The following is a 25,172-nucleotide window of genomic DNA, read 5'->3' on the forward strand; positions in this document are numbered from 1 at the left end:
CACTTTCACTCGGATTGCAAAATCATAAAAGATTATTTAAGAGCACCCTTATTCCTCTCCATCTCCTTTTTAATTTATTTTCGATTTTAAAGTACGACATTTTATTTTTTTTTAATTATTTTTTTTTGCGTTTTATTGCGCGCAGTCTTTTTTTAAACACTTAACTACAAATTTTCCATAACTTTGCACAAATACAAGCATAACTACTCCTAAAGATACGTTTAAGTGTGTGCCTTTCGTCTTAAAATATTCTAGTTGATCTACAGTTAGGATTAGGATTGCTTTTCAAATACCATGAACTGCTTAATTTAATACTTGTAGAGTTCTTTAATAGCTAATACTGTGTATCAATATGTAAATTTCCAAATTATAAAATAAATTGTTTAAAAAAATAGATTAAAAAAATTTAATTTTTATTTTTAAATTTTTTTTAATAAAATTTTTTTAAAATACATTTTAATAAAAAATATTAATAAAAATTTTAGTAAAAAAAAAATTTAAGAAAATATATTAAAAACATATAAAAAATAAAACAAAATACAAATATTTAAATAAAATTAATAAAAATTTAAATTAAATTAAAAAAAATAAAAACAAAAAAATAAAAAAATTAAAATTTTCGAAAATAGGAAATAAACAATAAAAATAAATATTAGGAAAAAAACCAAAAAAAATATTACTAGAAATTTTAATACAAAATTAAAGGAAAAATATAAAACAAAGAAAAAACAACTAAAACAATATATAATAAATAAATAAAAAAAATTAAACTAAATAAAAAATGGTAAGCACAAAAGTTATTTTTTTCAAAAAAACTAAAAAAGAAAATAAAAATATTAAAGTTTCCGATATATTAATAAAAAAAATTAAAACAGGAGTGAGGGAGGGAAAAAATATAATAGAAATAAATATAATAAAGAAATTAATAAATAAATAAATAAAAGAAAATAAAAGTAAAAGAAAAGGAAATAAAAAAATTAAAAACACCCCAAATTATGAGTTAAAACAAAACAAAAAATAATAATAATAAAAGAAAAAATAAATTGATATAATGTTTAATAAGAAAAGTAAAAATAATAGAAAAATTTCATAAAATAAAATTAAAAAAAAGAATAATAAATAAATAAAAACGTAAAAAATTTAAGAGAATAAAATAAGATTAAAAATAAAAAAAGAAATAAATAAAAATAATACGAAATAAAAAAAAAAAAATTTCACAAATTATGAAATAAAGCAACAAAACAAAAATAATATTAAAGGAAAAAATAAATTGATATAATTTTTAATAAAAAAGTAAAAATAATAGAAAAATTATTTTAAAATTAAATAAATAGAATTATAAAAATAGAAAAAATAATACAAAATTAAAAACATGAATTAAATACATAAAATAAAAAAGTATCAAAAATAAAAAGGTAATATAAAAAACCATAAAAAATAAATTTAAACGTATAATAAAATTTAAGTGTAACACAATAATAGTAAAGAATTAAATGTGTAAATTTTTTTATTAACATAAAAAATCATAAACAATATAATAACAAAATAACAAATATATATCAAAAATAATTAATATAAAAAAATCATAAAAAATAAATTTAAAAAATAGCTAAAATAAAATAAAATAAAAAATTTAAAAGTAATACAATAAAAATAAAGAATCATTATATTTATTTTTATTATTATTTTATTAATATAAAAAATCATAACAATTAAATAAAAAAAAGCAAAAGAATAAAATAAAAATAAAAAAATATGAAAAAAAATAGAAAAAAAAACTAGAAAAAAAAGTAAATTCAATTCAAGAAACTCTAAGAAAATTTTTCAAGAATATATTTAAATTAATTTTTTTAGTTCTAAAATAAAAACATATACATATTTACCCTAGCTGAAATTACACTCAATGCTGTCACAGCAACAATAAATTAAACTCAAACAAATTTTAATAAAAACAATTTCTATAAAGTATTTGTAATTGAAATACTTGCAATTGAGCTAATCTACAACTTCGTAGTTATGTAAATACAACTAAACACTCCCTATAGAATACTTAAACTACAGTTATTTACTTATGACTAATGTGATTCAACTACGCATGTTATTAACTAGATATTTTACTATAGACTACACATATAACACATATGCGTGTTTATTAATTTTCTTCAATTTTCCCAAATGGCATTTTCACTATTTTTTCCACATTCAATGCTGTATGTATTTATTGTGCTTATATTGGTTGTTGTTGTTGTATAAAAAGTTTTAAATGCAACGCTGGAGGTAGATATGTGCTTAACGGTTAATGTATATTTCGTTTATTTCATTTATTGAGGTAGCAATGATTTGACGTTACTTTGCTGTTGTTGTTCTACATATGTATTTGTGTAGGTGTGTGTGTATATATTTATTGATTTTGTTGCTGAGTTCCACAACGAAAGTGTGTCATTTGAAATGAAAGGATAAGCTCAATACACACTCATAGTATATACAATAGATACTTCAAACAAAAAAAAAAATAAATAAAAAAATAAAATACAAAAAATCATAAATTGTAACTAAAAGTTACAAGGCAAAAAAGAAAGGAAAGCAAATAAGCCACAACAAAAGTTTTTTTTTACAAAAAAAGCTTACTCATCGTGAACACACGAACAACTGCACCTACATATGCACATTGTACATTGTTGTAGATTTATTTGTTTGTTTGTATAGCACAATATTAACAGGCTCAATGCGCGTCAAGGATATATGTAAATGTGAGTATGTATCACTCGAGGCTAGTTGAGCCTCTTCAAATTCGAACCGAACACATGTAACGGCATTCGTGTGAATTTATATGTATGTATGTATGCGTGCGCCTGCCGAGCGGTGACTACGTACAAACTGTTTGGTAGACTGACAGTTGTTGAAGTTCAGCAATCCAGACAGGCAAACAAGCGAAGAGACTGCATGGCAGACGAGGAGTCAGACAAGTAGGCTGTGACACAAACACACATAAAGAGTCACATACAGTTTGAAGGAAGCCTTGAAAATATGTTTGTCAGCATAACTAGCTGTATGCGCGCACAAAAGAGTCAACAACACTCTCACTGTGGTATGTTCAATATAAAAGCGGAAGTAAAGCAGCAAAACAAAATCACAGCGTGTGACTGACTGTCCAAAAAAAAATAAAATCAAGAAAATCGAAAATTACGGTATATCGTGAAACAAAGTGTGTGTCACACGCAGTAGTTTGTCGGCGCAAATGACAAGCTAGGCTGTTACACGTCAAGTCATAAAGTAGTTGGACAACATGGCGTATGAGCAATCTCACAAAGCTGACTAATATTAAATGCACACATGCATATGTAAGTATGTATCTATGTATATGTGTACATATGCATATGAGGAATGTGGCGTTTTTTACGAAAAACGCTTAACACAAAATCAATATTTTGGGCGTGAAGGATGTATATACATATAGCTGGCATATATACTTATATACAACAGGAAGTGAAAGTGTAGAGCAAAGCAGAGAAATGTAATTGTTCAAGCGTATTATGAGAAAATATAAAAAAAAAAAAATATTTTTTTAGTCACATATATGTTTAGAAGTACATATGTATATGTGAAAATTTATTTGAGTACGCTTTGCAACAATACTTTCTGAACTACAAGCAAGAAATATTGCTTTCTTTTGGAAATTGCTGCACGAAAATGCTATAAAATTGCTTAAACTAAAGTAGTGTCAGTGAGGAAGAGTATAAGCGAGCAATTGATATAGAAATGTATACTATACATGTCAGTAGTATTTTAAACTAAAATAGCTAGAAACGAGGTTAACTTTATTGTTGCCTACATTTAGGCGCACGCAGGCAATAAAGCAATCAATGCGGATATGTACCAATGTAACAATGTATGTGTGTGATTGCATTGCTTTTATTGTTGTAAAGGCGAATATTAAACATTAAAAATTCAAGAGATTGCCTTTGCTTCACTTGCATGCGAATTGATTTTAAATTTTAAACGAATTAATATGTCAATCTCGTAAATTAACTTGACTTTGAATGAAGGGGTTAATGGGTTTATATTCACAAGAAAATAAAAAATAAAATATAAAAAAATAGAATTTTCAATTTATAAGCCAACAAAGTGTATGTAACATTAATTTCATGTGAGTTATAACCAAATAACATAGAAATCATTAGAAATTCTTTTTTTTCTTATATAAGTCATATATACCAAAATGCATATAACTGCAGAGTAATCAATGGGTAATCGTTCAGAGAGTATATATACATACAAATATGTATAAATTGTATTTCTTTCACTAGAGCAGCGAAAAATGTATACACATCTGTGTACTGAGCGGCATTTTTCCCTTTGAATAAATAAAATAATCATAAAAATTGAAGTATCATTGATATTGACAAACACAACGCAGACATTGTAGATACATAGTTATGTATATATACCATACATATGTATATATAAGCAAGTATGTAAGCTTCTAGGCAATAACTGTAAAATAGGCGCCTAGCACGCAACTTAACTGAAGGCAATAGTGCGCACAATGAAGACAATTTCTCCAATGATACATATGTACAAACATACCATCATTTAGGTAAAATTCAAAAATAGACTCAATAACAAAGGGTTGGGTGAGGTCAGGGGGTTGATAGTAATAAAAAAAATATATATATAAAAAATATGTATTTAAAAAAATATAATAAATACGAGCATGGTTTGAGGGCCTTGAAAATGACAAGTACAAATTTATCAAGTATACACATGGCAATTGGATAGAAGGAATAATATATAAATTTATATAATATATAATAATATGTCAAAAATAGTAATTATATAAATATCAAATATATGTCAGCATAAAAAATATATAAATTTACTAAAAAAAATTTTTCAAAATAAAAAAAAATATATATTAAAAAAATTTAAAAAAAAATATATATAAAAAAAAATAAAAATAAAAATATATATTTAAATATTTTTTGGTAAAATCGCGATTGGTATGGTGAAAAAGTAAACGCATTCAAGACATACAAACAAATTAAAATTATTATTTTTTCATTCAAGACATTTAAACAAATGAAAAATATTTTTGTTTTTTTTTTCATTTTCAAATACAAATAATAGAAATAAAACAAATTTGTTCAGCAATTTGCATAATGTTTTTAGAAAAAAAAATCTTTTTTATTTTTTTTCGTGTGATGTTTTAAACTTATGCTTAAAAATTAAAATCAATATCATTATTAAATTTTTTTGTTGTTGTTATTTTTATAACTTCCGTTCACAAATCAAGCGTCGCTTTTGTAAACTAAAACTAAATTTAATCAAAGCATAAGTAGTGTCTTATATAATAATATATAAAGAGTGTTTATAAAGAAGTTATTGCTTAGCAACTAAATAAAAGAAAAATATAGATACAGTATGTGTGCATATTCATAAGAACTTCAAGTAATTTGAGCGTATATTATTTACATAAGACAATGTAATAGAGTATATCAAAAGAAAAAACTTAAAACTCAAGTAGTTACATATTAATTTAGGCCACTAAGTAATTATGTAAGCTTAAATAAATCAAAATATTGTTTATGTAAAGTATCAAGTATTTAGCTGTGAGTATGTGATGTCAACAAAAATCACTTTAAAAGAGTGCGATTAAAATAACGGTGATAAATATAACTGTTTCTAATAAATAATAACGGTTTCATTTCTAACATTTCCGTTGGAGAGTTTTTTTTTGTAAATATGTTGTTGTTGTTGCTTCATCAATTTGTAGTTTTTTAGTTTTTTTACTTTAAAGCTATATGTTAGTGTTGTTGTTGTGACTATACCAGTTTTTTAAACTAAAAAAAATTGTTGTTGTTGTTGTTTATTTTTACTATTTTCCCGTGTTTGAGTTACTACACTTTATTTTACTATTTCATTTAATATTGACACAAATATTACTGTTACTTTTATGTGCCACTGAATCTGCCGACTTTTCTTAGATTTTAATAAACTTGCAAATTCTGTAATTTCTTTCATGTTTATTATAACTATTCTAAATTATGCTACCAAAATCCGCTTCACGCCTGCCTTTCGCAAACAGCTACTTTGTGCCGCCATAGTAGTCGTCTTTCCGCTCGGTTTTACCGTTGACTTAATACACTAACATTAATATTGTATTTAATTTGCTTTGGTATTCCTAACTTTTTTTCGCAAATCTCTTACATAATTACGCTAGTCTTGTGTAAATCTATATTTTTGTTTTTTTTTTTTTTGTTTTTTTTTGTTGTTGTGCTAAGTCCACGCATTTACTTGCTAAAGCGTACCATGTAGTTGTTGCAAATATTACTACCGTAATTTTATTTCTTGTTGTTTTTGTACCATCAGCGCTCCAATTTTTTTACGTTTTAATTTAAACACAATTTTATTTTTTTTATAATAATTTACCAAAAATCCGAACGACTCCCAATTCTTTTAATATTTACTTATATTCCCATATTGCTTCTAAAGTTACTAATTTTGTTTATAGTCAATAGAATTATGGTTACAAAACAATCGTTCGAAAGCTCTAACAAAGGAGTTGACGTTTTGTTTAGGCGCACAGAATTAAAAGTTGGCAACACAAAAGGTCTTACTTTGCATTGGCGGACACAAATAACTTGAAAAGTTGACTTAACTTTGCAAATAAAAGCGCTTAAAATAATATTATAAATATCACGTGATTAAATTAGCAACACATTTATGTAGGCTCAAAAGTTCATTTCTAAACTCGGAGTCTTATTTCTAAACTCGAAAACTAATTTTTAACCTCAAAAGCTGATTTAAAAACTCAAAGTCTTATTTCTAAACTCAAAAACTAATTTCTAACCTCAAAAGCTGATTTAAAAACTCAAAGTCTCTTTTCTAAACTCATAAAGCTAATTCCTAACCTCGAAAGCTCATTACTTAATTCAAAAGGCTAATTTCTATCCACAAAAATCCCATTTCTAACCTCAAAGTCTTAGTTCTAACCTCACAAGCTCATTTCTAACCTCAAAAAAACTCATTTCTAACCCCAAAAAGTTTATTTCTAACTTCGAAAGCTCGTTTCTAAATTAAAAAGGCTCATATCTAACCTCAAAGTCTCCTTCTTAACCTGAGGAACTCTTTTCTATTCTCAAAGTCTCATTTCTAAACTCAAAGTCCAATTTCTAAAGTCCCGTGTCTAAAGTCAAATGCTCTTTAGATAACCTCGAAAGCTCATTTATAACCTCAAAGTCTCAATTCTAACCTCAAAGTCTCAATTCTAACCTCAAAAGCTCATTTCTATCCAAAAAAAAGCTCATTTCCAACCTCAAAATTTCTCAATTAAGCTCACAAATTAATATCAATCGCGCTTCTTCACACATTTCGAGGAACAACTGCAATTGTGTAGCACAAAACTCTCCGATAGTATCTTGTGTCACAACAAAAACAACAAGCGCTCAGTGTGTATATGAAATATCAAACCAGTAGCACTATTTAGACCCACTTCTGCTACCACAAAACTGTTTAACTAAAATAATATTAAACAAATCCATGCATGTACAACCGGAAACAAGTGAAAAACACAACAAATCGGCTTTCTATTATTATTGTTGTTGGCTTTGTCGGCACATACAACCGGCTACATAGCACAGTTGTATGTATGTACGAGTATATGTATGTATGTATTTGTGTGCTACACAAATAAAAAGGAAAATTCTATCACAGTAGAAAATTAAAGTCGCTACAGTTGTGTCTACTATATAATTTAACCCTATATTAAAAATACACATATATGTAGGTGTGTGTGTGTGTGTGTGTTTGTGTCTGAGTGAGTTGCAAACAAACTCTAGTATTACAATGGCTACTAATGATGCGTCATTTAGCTTGTTTGTGTGTTTTTGTTTTTGGTTTTTTGGTATGTGACGGCATTTCATCTCAGTTTCATTAAATAAAGAGTGTCTTAGGCAGACAGTGTTGTGCCGACCCGACTCGATTACGCTTGAATTTCGCCTACAATGCTTTGCTGTTTGCAATAACTCATTATTTTACTATTTATTTTTTTTTTTCACTATGCCTACAACCACACTTATTACATTAATGCTCATTGTTTTTGTTTTTGTTTTAGTCAATCATAATTTTATATATTTTATTTTTTGTAGCTTGCATTTTTTTTTTGCTTGCGCGCTGCTTATTTCATAACTAAATTTAGTTTATTTACAATGTCCGTTTTAACAAATTTAACAACTTTAATTTTATTCTAAAAAAAAAAATAAAATTCTCCTTTTTTTGGTCAACTTAAAGCTGAATTTAAAATTAGTGTAAATAACAACAGCGGAGAATTGAATTGATTGCATCGTGTGATATACAGTTTCATATATATGCATATATGTATATGTGAATATACATATGTGAGTGAGTGTGTGTGTGTGTGTGTGTGTGTGTGTGTATGCTGTGTTACATACGTATTTATTGCTATAACAAATCTCGTAACTCATCTCTTCGAGCTGTTCTGCTCACGCTGCTTAGAGCTATTCGACTAGTGCTACCGTTATACATAGTTTAAACTATTTAACTAATTTATATATATATGTATATATAATCATAAATGTAATTTTAAATCAATAAAATTTTAAGCATATTTTAATTTATTTTAATTTGTTCTAGCACTATATGTATTTATATGTATAAGTATGTATATATATAAAGTATTTTGTTAGATTTGCTGTATCTACAGTTTTTCTTTAGCATAACTTACGGCGTTAAAACTAAATTCTTAACAAAAAAAGTATAATTTTTTTTTTAATCATAACATCGATCCATTTACAAATTTATAAAACTAAATAAACCAATTTGCAACTTTTTCAAGTAATTTATACGCCACACTTGTGTTCGAAGCAGTTCCAAACACAAGTCTACTGCAGCAACACACCGCGAAAATAATGACAAAAGCATAAGAATTTTCAATTTTTTTTTTGTAAATTGCTTTTGGTTTCCATGTACATCGGCAAATAATCGGCTGTTGTTGCGTTAGTTAATGTAGGCAAATGTATTTTTAAAATACAGTTCATTATGTGCATATGTGTGTGGCTAAAGAGCGGGCTGGTACCAAACACTTGAACCAAACTCCGCTCCCTCGCTCCTCACATGCGTGCGCAATTTATTTATGCCTTCGCTAGTTTTTTGGGCCGCATCGGCACCAGACAATAGCCAGCACTTACATCACAACCGCTAATTAGTAGATTTTTCAGCACTGAATTCGATTGTTGTTGTTGGTGTTGCTGCTGTTGCATGCCATTGGCGTTGGCTTTCACATCCAACCAACGCGATACGCCGCCATTGTTGGCTTTACGCGCTTGCTGTTGTTGTTGTTGCTGTTGTTTTTGTTGTTGTTGTTCCTTCAAGTGTTGCGGCTGCAGCGGCGCGACCAACTGTTGCAGCAATTGTGGCACCGCCTGCATATCCATGGCGGCGCTCTTCATGCGCTTGCTCTCCAGCTGTGCGCTGCACACGGAGCTCACCAAATGTCGTTTATGCGACTGTTGTTGTTGTTGTTGGTGGTGTTGTTGTTGTTGCTGCTGTTTAACATCAATCATACGCACTGTAGCACCGGTTGTGGCGTTGCCAATTGTGTTGGGTGTTGTTATTGTTGTTGGCTGTCCATTCAACAACTTAATGGTTGTGATTTTATGACCACCACGATTCGCTGGCAACATTTCATCTTTTATTAGCATTTTATTGCTGACATTGAGTTGTTGTTGTTGTTGTTGTTGCTGCTGTTGCAACAGAATATTCTTGGTATCTTGTATTGTTATCAATGGCACGGCATTCAGTATAATATTGTGCTGCTGCTGTTGGTGTTGTTGCTGTTGCTCCAAGCGCAAATGCGATTTGCAGTCATCTAGCTTGTGTAGTTGTTGTTGTTGCTGAGTTGGCGAATTCAACGATGCCACGGGCGAGGGCGCTGCCGAGGATGAAGTGTCGCTAACATTGATTTGCAGCAACTCATTCCAGCAGTCCAGATTCGCTGCTACACGAGATAACGAAGGAAGGTAGAGGAATAAAATGAAAAAATATTAAAATTTGAAATTAAAAATTTAAAAACATGTGATTTGGGCTTGCTGCAAATGGAAATGCGTGCGTATATGCGAGGAAATTCGTTGAATTCGGAGTTATTTAAATATAAACAGTTATATATTTATAATAATTTGAAAAAAAAAATATCAGAAAGAAAAAATATATATATAAAATATGATAAATTTAACTGTACAATAATTTCGAATTAATAAATTAAAAAATATATAAAAAATATTATAAAAAAATAAAAAAAAAAATTTTATTAAACAATAAACAAAACAAATATAAAAAAATATAATGAAAAAATTTAAGTAACAAAATACTAATGAACATGTAAATAATAAGATATTTAATAGAAAAAAATATTATATAAAAAAAATAGTTTATAATAAAAAAAATTAATATTACTTATAATAAATAATAAAAAAATATTATAAAAATTTATTTAATTAAAAAAATTATTCAAAAATATATTACCATAAAATGTTTAATAAAAAAAATAATAAAAATTAATATTAAATATTAAATTATAATATTTAAATAATTTTATTATAAACATATATGCTATTACTTAAAAATATTATTTAAAAAACAATATTTTATTAAAAAAATATTATTATTTATCATGGTTATTATTTTTTATATGTATAATTAAGAATTCAGATATTTAAAAAAATACATTTGTACTAATTAATAGAATTCACAACCTATTATGTGATATCCTAATTAAAAATAAAAACTTGTCACACTAATTTTGGATTAGACAACTAGCCAGTAAACATAACTATAATAATAAACTAAATATAAAATTATTGTGCAAATAAATTTTCAACAGTTTTGCAATATTTTATTATTCAAAAATTATATTTAAATATTTAAATATTCAAAATTATTTATGACTTTTAATCCCATAAAAATTGCTACATTTTAGTGATTTGAAAAATGAAATTGAAAAAAAAATGTCTATAGCCCACTTGATTTATGCCGTTTTTACTTGGCAGCCGTACAGCATATAAAGAAAAATAATAACAATGTCCCTGACATTGGCAGTAAAACGCGCGTATTATACAATCACAGAGCACAGAGAACAGGCCTAAAATAATTTTTCGAAGCAATATATAAGGCGCACATATAACTGTATATAGTATAAACGCAGGTACAACGAAAATATATAATATATTGCCGAGCGTCGAAAGTGAAAAGAAATAATGCGGCTGGTCAGTTTCTTCAATGTTAATTTGCGGTATACAATTTCTGTTGCTTTTACTAAATTCAGCGCAGAGTGGAGAGTGAATTTTTTTGTAATTTTCTTTTTTACATTTTTATAAATTTTTTTGAGATATTTGAAATTTAAAATGATCAATTTTGTTGTCATTATTTTAAATTATTGTGAAAATAAAAACATATTTAAATATTTGTTATAGTTTTTAGTGGTAAATATCACTATTTTTTTATATATTTTAAATTTAAATATTACTAATTTATTGTGGAATTAAAAAAAAAAACAAATAAGAATTAATTTAAAAAAATTCAGAAAAAATGTTATAATAAATTGAAGAGTTAAAAATAATTTTAAAATAGTGAAGAATTTTTTTGTTGCCAATTTTTATGAATAGAAATATTTTTTTTATTTATTTCATTGCAAATTTCTAAAGATTAAGCGGAATTTTGAATTATACAAAAATTTAATTTCACACCAAAAAGGGTAATTTGTCAACCATAAAGTGCTGCGAGCTACAAAGTGAGCACAATGAAAGATACTGATGGTAATATTACTTTATTCCTGTTCAATTTTTTTTATTATTTTTTATTTTTATAATCTTTATTTTTAAATATATTTTTTTTATTTTTATAATTTTTATTTTAAAATTTTTTTTTTAATTTTTATTAAAAAATATATTTTTTTTAATTTTTTTTTTAATTTTTATTAAAAAATATATTTTTTTTAATTTTTTTTTTTAAATATTTTTTTTTGAATTTTTTGCGCAATATATCTCGAGACCATCAATTTGTTTAAAATTTTGTTTTGTTGGTTTTATACTTCACTAACTGCCACCTATTCTCTAGACCTTAGACACATGTGCATAATTATATAGTAGAATATAGTCATATGATGCTCAAAATGCCAATCAAGCCAATAAATAAAGTGGCAGCGGAGAGTGAAACACAGAATAAAGTTCAACAGGGCACTCCAAGTAATAATTATAGGCATTGAACACACGTGCGCAAACAGATAAACATGCAAATATAATAAATAATAAAATAAAAAAATTATAATTTACAAGCAAACAAATGTGTTTCGAGTGTGAAAATCGAATAACAACAACGACAATAATTTTGACTATTTAATGGCTAATTAATGAATATTGCACTTTAGTGGCAACATAAGACGGTGAATGGGAATTGGGTGGCGCTAGAAACAGCTTAATAACGCGGACCCTTGTCAATCAACAGCCGCTTCATTAACAATGAAAAGAACTGTTCTACAATGCTTATGTATGTATGTATGTATGTATGTATATAAACATATTTGAAGTCAATAATATTTTTTCAAATTGAATACGTAATCATCTTCAGACCTTCCATTCTATTATTCAATTTGCATCGCATTGATGGCACATCAGCACCCATAAATGATAACAGCAGCGGCGAAGGGGGTAAAAAGGCGAGAACATCTCAGACAAATTCAAGTAAACATATTTTTATTATTTATGCGGCGACACGTGTGTATATTTTTGTGAAAATATTTAAAAAAAAAACACACTTTTAAACAAAAAGCGATTTGTAAAAAACAAAACACAAACGAATCATTTATGAGGTGTGGCGAGTATATTACTTATATTTACAGGGTGGTCCATCAGCCGAATTTTATATTTTTTTATTTCAACATTTTTTTGATTGAAACCAAACACTTCTAAGGCAGAAAGCAAAACAAAATAATGCATCCAATTGGTAATTCAATGTAAAAAAGGGTGTCGTGAAATATAAAAATTTAAGGAAAATAAATTATTGATTGATATTCTCTCAGCAACCAAATTGAAATTGAGTTTCATATTACTTACTATTTTTTAAAACAAAGACCAAATTGATACAAATTAAGTTTGAACAAAAAATAAATAAAAGATATAAAAAAACAAGTTATAAAAATAAAATTATAAAACAAAAAAATTATAAATAAATAGATCAGCGATGCACCCTGTACTCGTTGACTTGTGAATAAAAAATAAAGAAAATTCTTCTTGACTTTTATTACTGTTCTTACATATTTCAAAAATTTGTAAATATACATAATATATTAATGATAGCAAAACGAAAGGGGCATACACACACACACATAAAAAGAGCATACAAACATACACAAATGTATGCCAATGGAGCAACGATAATGGTAGCCAAGACAAACTTCAGACAGACAAAATTCCACAGAGATCGGCGACAATTAGCCTAAAAAAAAAGAGCACGCACACATAGAAGCAAATGACAAAAAAAAAACAACAAAAAATTTAAAAAAAAATTAAAAAAAATAAAATCAACACAACAACAATAAATATGCATAAATATTTATAGGCGGGAGGTATGCATTATTACAGTGCGCATGGAGCATGTCAAAAAATTTTATTACCGTTTTATTTTTAATTTTTTTTTTGTTGTTGTTGTGTTCAAAATATAAATTAGGAGTCATAAAATTGAAGATATATTAATTATGCTTCTGAAATAATTAATAATATATAAAATTTATGCATTTCCATGACAGCGGAGACAGTACAAAAGCAACAACAATTTAAATTTGGGCCGTAGAGTGTCAAAAATGTATGATTTGATATTAAAAATTAAAAAAAAAATAAATTAAAAAAATAATTTAAATTTAAAATAATAATTAAAAAAAAATAAAAAAAAATGTAAAAAATTGCAACCTTGGATTTACTACCAATAATATTACTGCTTATTGATTTATGCAGACTAAACATTTATTTTTATCATTATTATCATAGAGAATTTATAATTATGAAATTAATTAATAAGGAAAAAAACAAAGCGGTTTCTTACAAGGTAGTACCGGTTGGGCCGTAGAGTGTCAAAAATTTACAAGAAACATATAATTTGAAATTAAAAATTATATGTATAAAAAAATTAATTAAAAAAAAAATAATTAAAAAAAAAATAATTTAAAAAAAATTAATTAAAAAAAATTAATAAAAATAAAAAATTAAAAAAAAAAAATTTTAAATTGCAACCTTGGATTTACTACCAATCAATAATACTGTTCCTTGATTTAAGCAGACTTTGAACATTTATTATTATCATAGAGAATTTATAACTATGAAATTAATTGATAAAAAAAAACAAAGCGGTTTCATACAAGGTAGTATAAAAACAAAAAGTGTATGCAAAAATATAAAAGACATTCGAACTACCGAAATAAATGAACAAAAAAATAATATTCAATCCGGAGAGCAGCTTTCGCGAATTTAACAAGTTAAGATCATTGTGAAATTCACAGGTTGCAATTATTTATTGTAATCGCGAATAAATAAAAAAAAATATTTTACAATATTTAATAGTCAAAAGCCGCACAAACGAGAGACGATAAGAATGAGGGCAGTAGAAAAAGATTATCTGAAGAAGGGCCTAAAAGATTATAAGATTTAATCTATAATAATCTAATGCATTTAAATGTAATTTTCCACGCTCTTTATACATGTATCTACACAAATTAATGCACACGAGTATATCAGCATTCAACACGCCTTGCTTTTGCATTTGAGTTCCTATTTGTTTTTGTTTTTGTTGCTTTTTTTTAATCAACGCAACCTTGGCATTGAATAAATATTTACACGGCAGGGGATTAAGAAGCAAATAAAAATATGTATATATATATATATTAGAGTATATATATATAATATAAATGCACAATAAAATTGTTGCATAACATTTGTATATGACAAACAGCCAGTTATTTCACAGATATAATACTGTGTGTTTATACCATAATTTTGAAGCCAAACATACAACACAAAATAAAATACGTAATTAAAGTGTATAAAAAAATATAAATAAAATTAAAAAAAATATATATATATATATATATATATATAAATTAATTATTTTTAGCTAAACAGCCGAATGAGTTAAACATCAAAGTGCCAAATGTGCCCCTAGTGACGTTAACAGACTATCAAATGAGAGATAGTGTAATAAAATAAGAATAGAATTTCGCCAAAGGGTCACAGAGTTGACGCTACAGAGCCTAAGCATCCGTTTTTTATAAATATTTGCGTTGTCTTCAAACGTCACAAGAAGGCTTGAGCACACAACTAATCAGCGCAAAGTCGCAATTGCTCAAAAACTTATAATAGTTTAGACGCATTAAAAAAATCGAAAATTAATAATATTAATATTTTGACTGATATGTGCCGAAATAAAAATAACTCAACGAATTTCCAACGCTTAGACCTACGCATTTCTTAATTTTTTTTCGTTTGCTGAGCAAGTCGGCCACAATCCGGCGATACTTACAATCCTTGCTGTAGACATTATCGAAGGTATCCTCCAGCGAGTCACATAAGCTTGGCGACAGCGAACTCTCCTTCTTGCAATCGATGTTCAAGCCGAGCAATTGCAGCTGTCGCTGCTGTTCTTGCTGGTCGGCAGCCAATTCTTGTTGCAACTGTTGCAAACGATAATCAGTGCAATGTGTTTGCTGTTGCTGTTGTTGTTGTTGCAAACCAACATCACTATCATCTGCAACACCACTACCACTACCACCACCACCACAATTATTATTCAATATTGATAGATGACCATTGCCGGAGCCACAAAGCAGCGCCGCCAATTCACTGGTGTCTGTACTATAAACACAACTTGTATCTTGCAATTGTTGTTGCTGCTGCTGCTGTTGTTGTTGTTGCTGATGATTCACCGGTGAAGGTGAGAGCGATGAAACGGTCGATGCAGGTGAAGAGCACAATGAATTGAAATGTGATTGACTGATGTGTTGAGCATCATGATAGCCATTCAAGAGGTTGTGATTACTTTCGCTGGTGTGTTGTTGTTGCAATTGCAATTGTTGCAACGTGGCATCAACATCTTTTTGATTATTTAATTCCTCGCTGCCAAGGCCATTGCTGGCGCACCACATTAGATCGTCGGCAGTGAGTAGAGGCAAATCCTCTTGCTCGTTCATTGGAATATATGGAGCACGCATACTCATGTCGATGTCTTCATCAACGCTCATGGTCATAAATGCAAAACCATCATCCTGACTGAGAGAGTTGGGACTGCACAACGATGGTAGGCTGCTCGCTTCAGGACTCTGGAAATGTAGGAAGGAGAGAGAAACGAAAATTTAGTAAATTGAATGAAGTGAATAAGAAAAATGTTTTTTTTTTCTTTAATTTGTGGAGTTTGAAATTTGGGCAACTACAAATTTTGGTACAAAATATTTCTCAAATTTCAAATTTTCCTCTCTCACTCTCTCTCTCTTCAAACTCACCTTTGATGCCACACTGGGCGAGAGTAAATGCTGCGAACAGTTTGTGTCATTCGATTCGTCGCGATAATTGATGAATGGATCGATGCGCACAACTGGTTTGTTGCATAAATTATTGCTGTTGTTGTTGCTGCTGCTGCTGTTGCGCAATGTGCTAGCATTCAAATTGCTATTGCAATTCTCTTGATGTGTGGGACTGTGCAAGCTGATTTTATTGTTGTTGTTGTTGCCACTGTGAATGCTATTACTGTTATGACTGTTACTGTTGCTGTTATTGATAGCATTGTTGTTGTTGCTATTGTGATTTGACGCATCTGGCGATGCGGAGCTCGCAGTGGAATCGAGTGAACTGTAGTCATCGGCGAGAAAACCACCATAGGATAGGGCGCACAAACCCATCAGCATTTCACCACAAAATGGCGCTGTGTCATCCAGACGCATGCAAGCATCAACAGCAGCTGGAGCGAGGTGTGACAAATCATCGGGTTCCTCTTTGAGCACTGCAAGGAAGTTGAAAATAGAAATAATATTAAATAAATGAGTTATAATTTTGGTATTGTGGAAGTTAAAAAAAAAAAACAAAAAACTATTTAATAATGTGGAAGTGATTGAATGGATGGATTGATATATGTACTATGGATGTGTGTAAGTATGTAAGAATGTATGAATGTGTGTATGTATGTATTTATGTTGAATATTATTCAAATTTTGTATAACTAGCAAAGCAATATTTTTTTAGTTTTCATACAGTCTATGTACTCGTATATTTCACCCTACGCACATTCGTCTCTACCTATTACTGTTATGTCGTCACTCATTTAATTGACAGATTTCAATTGAGTCTAATTAAAGTTCAGCTGAATTAGTTGATTTATTAGAATTTTATTGAAGCATTTCGTTCTATGCCCAAAGAAGACTGAAAATGGCCTGCCGAAAATGTACTATGCCCACATTTTTCAAGTATAGGGTGTGTTTGTAGCGGTTCCATAATTCCATAACGGCATAACTGTCAAGCTAGCTGTCAAAGAAAATTCGAGTATTTTACATTTATGTTGCATATACTTTCGAGAATTATCATGGAAACACCTATACTGAAACAAACTTAAAAAAAATCGTGAAAATCTCCTTTCAAAACTCATGTTCAACAAAACAATCACAATCATATTTTGAGTGTAACAGTCAGTTTCAGTTTTGAAAGGTCTTCTTTGGTTCAAACAATAATTGTCATAAAATTTTCGACCTATTAGACCAAGTTATCGACCTTTTTTATTTTATTTATTTTTTTATTTATTATATTTATATATTTTTTTATTTTTTTTTATTTTTTTTTATTTTTTAAATTTTTTTTATTTATTTAATTTATACATTTTTTTATTTTTTATTTTATTTATTTTTTTTATTTATTTTATTTATATATTTTTTTATTTTTTATTTTTTTTTATTTTCCATTTTTTATTTATTTTATTTTTATGTGTGTTTTAATTTTTGAAAAATTTACATAGATCTAACAGAAAAACCCTTTATGTATCTTCATAAGTGCAAGTCACAAAGTAACCAACAATTTAACTAAAACACCCAAAAATGTCCAACACTCCAGCTATTAATGAAATAAAATTCGAATTATTGACACAATTGAGAAATGTTAAGAATTAAAAAACTTCATAAATATCTGATGACTTTGTAGTTCGGCAAATAGGGTTTTTTCCATACTTGACAATTTATTTCTACCTATGTACCATAATTATAAAATATTTGTTAAAAGTAACCAAAAGCTGATTTCACAACTTCCTTTCATTGAAGATTTAATAAGATATTAGTATTTTTCCACTGTTTTTTCAGTTAAATACACAAAAAAGCATGAATATTTAAAATACTCAATAGATATGGAATCACTTCAAACCATTATTACAATTTATTGTGAAATAGTATATTTTATTAAAAAAATAAAGAAAAAAAACAATAAAAATATATAAATCAAAATTAATCGTTCATCATGCATTACGGTTGCTTAGCCGTTATAAGATAACCCACAACCCACAACCCACGCAACTGCTATCTCAACTACTTAAACTCATTAATTTAAAACCTTGCACCACAATCTATGGCGAAGAAGTAGAGTAATCTGCTTAACTTCACTTTTGACAACTTTGAAGTACGATAACGATTTGGCACAGGCAACTCAAGTGCTAATCATTTGAATATTAAAATTCACAGAACAAATTTAAGCACCACTCAACGCACTCAACGAAAAATGTCGCAAGTCGCCACTTGAAAGTTTCCTTTTTGTTTTTAGAATATAAAAATTAGTAAAAAGTATGTTTCAACTTTCCAACAATAATGCAGATGCGATCATCAACAAGAGACCCACTAAGAACAGTGGATAACACAATCTAAAACTATACACGAAGTTAAAAATACACAAATAATGTGCGTATATATGTATGTAGACACCTTCTAAGTGGCGTAGAAAAACAACAAATTCGCTAAAAATAATACCAGAAATAAGAAAATAGAGGAAAATCTCCTCACACAGGAAGACGCTGTGCGGCAGTGAGTTCAAGCGGACAACGTAGACAAAATGACATTTTCGAAAAATGTGTGTATTTGTGTGAATGTATGTATGTATATACTCCTTGATAAGTCTTATGAGCAATTCTTTAGGCATCTATAAGCACATACATATATCTTATATACTTTACTTTGGGGCTTAATTATATTTTATTGCGGGAGTTGGAAGTATTAAAGGCAGAAATGCTCAAAATTTATAAATACAATTAAGAGATCTAAAAAAGTTCAGTGAACTGAAAACATTTTTTTTTATATTTTACTTTTTTGATTAATTATTTTTATTTTTTATTTTTATTAAATTTATTTTTTATTTTTTTTTTATTTATTTTTATTTTTTTTTTTAATTTATTTTTTATTTCTTTTTTAATTTTTTTTTTGGTTTTTTATTTTTTTTTTAATTTTTTTTAATTTTTTTGTTGGTTTTTTTAATTTTTTGTTTTCATTTATTTATTTATTTTTTATTTTTTTTTCATTTATTAATTTTTTTTAATATTTTTATTCTTTATTTATTTTTAATTTTTCTTTGATTTTTTTATTTATTTATTTATTTTATTTTATTATATTTTATTTAATTTTTTTTTTTTTTAATATTTTTATTAATATTTTTTACCTATTTTAACATATATTTGTGTACCAACACTCGCTACGATTACACAATACGCGCTTGATAAGCAAATTGTTATTGTTTTTGTTAATATGTAAGCGCAAAGTATCATTGACAGATGTTTTCTAACGTTGTTTGACGTAAATCGTTCAAATTACAGACGTTTGCGGAAAAATTGTATACGAATCATACGGTCAATATAACATTATCATAATTGCACAAACGTCATAAATGGAATCAAAACAAATTTGTTTGTATGTATGTATGTCAGTCGTAAGAAATACTGTTGCACTTAGCTAATTAAGTAGTTTATATATATGTATTAAATATTTAAGTAGCTGAATGTCGATGGTAATAATATATATAATTGAAAAATTGCACCTACATATATGTATGAAGCCATATCATCAGTACTCGCTTGCAGTTGGCAAGAAAAGTTGATAACCCTTTTGCTATAAGTACTTTACTAATTAGTTTCAAACATAATATACTTTATATATATATTTTTAAGTACTTATTTTGATACTAAAATAGATATAAATAATATATTTCGATTAAAAGAAATATTTGAAAAAAAAAAAAATATTTTATATATATTAAATTAGTATTGGCATATAGATGGAGTCAGAAGTGGATGCCTTAGATAGATCCGCATAGATCACTTTTTGTGGGGTTAATTCATGTCAATAGTTTATGCTGTTAAACCAGCTTTGATTAATATGTTGGATATGGAATTTGAAAGGTCTTCTACGAAATTTGATTCAAACAATAATCGTACATAAAATTCGCGACCTATTTTTTTTAATTTTATTAATTTTTTTGTGTTTAAAACTGAACGAATAGATCTAACAAAATCACTCTTTACATATCTTCTAAAAAATAAGTACAAGTAAAAAATTTAACTGAAACAAACAAATTGTCAACATTCGAAATAGAAAATATTTTATAGAAAAATAAAGCGAATAAATTGCAGTGGAACCTCCATAACTCGAACTTCTATAACTCGAAGATCTCCATAACTCGAACACTTGAATTGCCAATAGCGTTTATAAGCCAAATTTCATACAAATTTTCTTCCCTAACTCGAAGTTCTCCATAACTCGAACTTTCATACAAATTTCCTTCAATAAATCGCTACTTTTTGAAAAATTATATTTTTTAATGAAAATTCTATAACTCGAAGTCTCTCTAACACGAAGTTTTTTTGTGGATTATGGTGATTCGAGTTAGAGAAGTTCCACTGTATTATAAATAAATTGATTTTTTTTTTATTAAAAAGCTCAAATATTCGAAAAAAGAAAAAATCTGGCAACAATCATCATCTATGGTAAATTTGAGGCGACATTAGCCAGTAGGCTTTCACTATACTGACACTACAGCATACATACATACGAGTAAACACGGTAGCATTTCATTCGTATGAAAATCATACATATATGAAGGTAATTGTAATTGTAATCACTGTAATTAAAGCCAATAAAATTCTAAAATTACTTCAGTGCAATTTTTTGTTTTAAATTTTTTCGTCTACTTTGACTTGTATAAATTTAATAATAATACATAATAACACTACTTTTTATTAAAAAACAAAAAAAAGTTATTATTTCATAGCGCAAATGCTGTAATTACAGGAAAATATTTTCAAGTATTATTTCCTCATTCAATTACAAAGTAAAAAAAAATTGAAATAAAAAAAAATTTTGTTTGTTTAGTAACCTCAGCTAAATGTAAACAAAAACACGCGCGTATGTAACAATATATGCAAAATAAGTATATAAGTGTAATTCAAAACTTTTTAAGAAAGAAAGAAGAAAAAAAAACAAAATATCGACATTTTGCTTTTAATTAGTGCTTCACTATCTATTGTATGGACGTGCATCTCACGTTACACATGGCTCTAATTATTATGTAGAATTAACGTTTAGAACTTAGCTGAGAGTTTGGCCGAGCATCTGCTGATATTACCTCTAAGCCTTTAAATCATCTTATGATATATGGAAAGTCCTCAATGTTTCAAGCACAAGGAGTACACAGAGAGTATATCTAGAGTCTTTTGAAGAGCAAATTTTTGGTTGATTTAAAAGTTTTTCTCGGCCAGCACACGAACCATGTAAATACTGGCTTGCATTCAAGCGTACGAGGTGCTACAACGAATAGTCTATTAATTGTCAATATTTCCTTCGACACTTTGAAACAATCAAAACCAAAAATTAACACCTGTACAAAAAGTTTTTTGTTGATATTCTGCTCAACCGAAGCAACTAAAATGTAAACAACAATTATTTTTGCACTTAATTATCGCCAAGTTATTAAAGTGTCAACTTCAATTATTATGTCTATATGCACCTCCTAAATAGTGTGAAATATCGGACAGAACTAGTAAATTACCTAAAGTAGAACAAAAATTCGCAACAATAACAACAAAACACGTTTGAGAAAACAATTTCGGAATTTTTACTTGATACTGATTTGAAGTCATGTGACGAAAAACTTCCCAGAAACACTAAAATGAAAAGTATCAAAGACAAAAACTAACGGAAAATTATAAATATATGCTTTATCATGCGAATAAAATATTATAAAAACACGTGTGGGCTCTGTATGAGTGAAGACAACAAATACAATATAGAGACTTAAGTATAATTTGTACATAAGTATGCAAATCAGATGACCAAGCACATGTGATGATTGAGGGATGCTAGCAAACAATTGTAGGAAAACAAGTAAAAAAAAAAGCACAAAAAAATAGAAAAAAGGAAAAAAACAATACGTTAGAAAAAAGAACAAAATAAATAAAAAAAATAAAAATAAAGAAAAAACAGAAAGTAAAAAAAAAAAAAAGAAAAATCAGAAAAGAATAAAAAAAAAATAGAGAAAAGAAAAGAAATTGTATGCAGACACGAGAAAAGTAAAAAATAGCGCATTTCACGAGTTTATTTTGGTTCAGTTTCTTGTATTTCCTTTGTTTACGATGACCATACCGCCCCGGCAACTGCTAACGTTGTCGCCATGAGAAAATTTCCACAGACACCCAGTAAAAAAGAATACACCCCACACTTATAAAAACACATACATATCTCAATATGTATGTTTGTCTATAGTAAAATAACCAGTGGCTGCTGGTGAGCGCCGGTCCGGCAGTGTGTCCGAATCATAAGTATGAGCCAATAAAATTACAAAAAATGCCGCAAATTTCGGCATGTATGTATGTTTTGTCAGCGTGTTGGAGGAAAAAAAAGCGAAACCAATTAATTCATTTAGAAATGTTGTCGAAAAATATGCCAACAAACAACGCGCAAAGCAAAATAAATTAAGTGAATTTAAAAACAAAAAAAAAACAAAATATTTAGTGGCGAATGAAAGAATTTCTTCATTTTCTGCGCTGCGGAGCCGTAAACGCGTGTATTTTCATTTTTTCCTCAACTAAATTTAGCAGAACTAAAAATAAACTAAAAATACAATAACAAGTAAATTAAACCATATAGAGCGGTTAATGCTCGATTTGTTTAAAATATGTTGGATTGAAAAACAAAAAGTTAGCAAAATAAATAACTTAGATAAGATAAATTGTTGCAAGTGAAATAAGAAATAAACAATTATACCACGGAAAAATTTACACAATTTTAGAAAAAATGGCAAATGCAGAAATACAAAAATATGCCGCCTGTAAATACATATATAAAAGCTTTTACAAAAAAAAATCGGAAAATTTTAATCGGTTTAAATATTTTAATTTTTTATACAAATAAATTCATGATTTTTTTCATAAATTTTTATAATCTTCATGATTGTATTTAGATTTATAAATTTTACAAATTACATGAATTTTTTATTAATTTCTTTTTTTTTAATTATTTTTTTATTAAAAATATTTATAATTATTTTATAATTTTTTTTAATTTTTGTTTATAATTTGTGTTTTTTTATAATTTGTATATAATTTATTTTTTAATTTTTTTATAATTTTTTGTTATATTTTTTTTATATTTTTTTTTATAATTTTTTTTTTTATAATTTGTTATTTGTTTTTTGTTTTTTTATTTTTCTTTTATACAATTATTATTATAATTTATTATAAAATTTTTTTTTTAATTTTTTTTATATAAATTTTTATTATATATATATATATTTCATAAATTAAATCGGTCGCAACAAACAAGTGATTTTGCAAGCTATCCACACAACTGAAACACCCACTAGGTTGTTAAAGCAGCATATAAAAAATCACCCTATAATGTGACTACTTCTTGTTCTGCGTATTACGTAAGGGCCAGCATGCGTGATAAAAGCGACAATTCGCAAACAAATTATCGATTCTTATGATTATCACATTTATAAATTTATATTTAAATACACATTAAATAATACCAGTTGCCGGCAACAACATAATTAATTGCTTAAATGCCGAGATTACGCAAAAGCCCCACAGAGACTAGCAGCTTCTGGCACTTTAATTGGCGCCAACGCAGCAGAGCTTTTTTATAATTGTGTGTTATGCATGCATATTTTACGCCATCCGGTTTCTAACAAATTCACTGCCATTGCTTCGCTTTCTTTCAGAAAACAACAACATAATCGGGTCAAAAGCATGATTGTGTGTGGTCTGACTGTAACTGATTGGGACCAGTTTTATAAAAAAAAAAGTATAAATAAATAGTAAAATTGGCAAGTGCAAACGGTGGATCAGAAGGTAGAATAGAAAGAAAAAAATTATAAATTTAATTAATAAAGCTGTTCAACTTCTAGGAGCCTCTATTTCTTGAAACTCATTAAGACACCTTAACAAAGAATGGAATCTCGTTTCCAAAATAATGTATTTGTAATGGGAACGCTGATCATAAAACATTGTGTGTTTTTAGGCGCATCAAATTGTAATAAACTCTTTTCGAAAGGTAAACAAAATTGCACTAATCTTTGGAGTCGCACAACTACGCAGTGGTAATTGGACTCAAGTGATTTTTGTTATATAATAAAACAGTTTAATGACTTGCAATTGGAATTTCAGCTTATCTATAAAAAAAAAAAACTACAAAACAAAAGGCGTCAACATATAAGTATGTGAATACCCCGCATATAGATCTCCTTATACAAGAGTATGTAGATATATGTACGTGCAAAGATAATGCAATCGCAAGTAATTATTGATAAGTATCGAACGTCAGTTCACACCAATAGTGCCTTATAAAATCAGCAAATAATTGTGATATAACAATTTTACGAGAGTGTAAATTGTTTATTCGTTGTTTGTATGTATGTAGCTTGAAGTGTACAATTATATGTATATTGCCGGTTTATAGTACACTCTGATAGTAATTATTACAAGAACATAACGAAAATATTTTTGTTTTCAGTTATAGGCCAATAAGATAAAAGCACTCAATACAGATATGGTACAAATATAAACCAGGAAATATGGTGATAAGAGTGTAAAGCTAACTGTTATAAAGT

At 27.5% G+C, this 25,172-nt stretch overlaps 1 protein-coding gene across 6 annotated transcripts in view; it reads right to left on the reverse strand.

Annotated features, from left to right (window-relative positions):
- LOC105209562 (protein similar) overlaps window positions 1-25,172 on the reverse strand; it is a 159,768-nt gene that overhangs the window by 15,841 nt on the left and 118,755 nt on the right. For all 6 annotated transcript variants that reach the window (XM_054225901.1, XM_054225900.1, XM_054225899.1 and 3 more), the window contains 3 exons: window positions 16,556-17,052; window positions 15,580-16,375; window positions 9,207-10,015 (listed from right to left, as the gene is read on the reverse strand). In XM_054225901.1, coding sequence (XP_054081876.1) covers window positions 9,207-10,015; window positions 15,580-16,375; window positions 16,556-17,052 — 2,102 coding nt within the window. The remainder of the gene's footprint in view (window positions 1-9,206; window positions 10,016-15,579; window positions 16,376-16,555; window positions 17,053-25,172) is intronic.

Source organism: Zeugodacus cucurbitae, chromosome 2, assembly GCF_028554725.1.
Source record: "Zeugodacus cucurbitae isolate PBARC_wt_2022May chromosome 2, idZeuCucr1.2, whole genome shotgun sequence".
Taxonomy (NCBI): Eukaryota; Metazoa; Arthropoda; class Insecta; order Diptera; family Tephritidae; genus Zeugodacus; species Zeugodacus cucurbitae.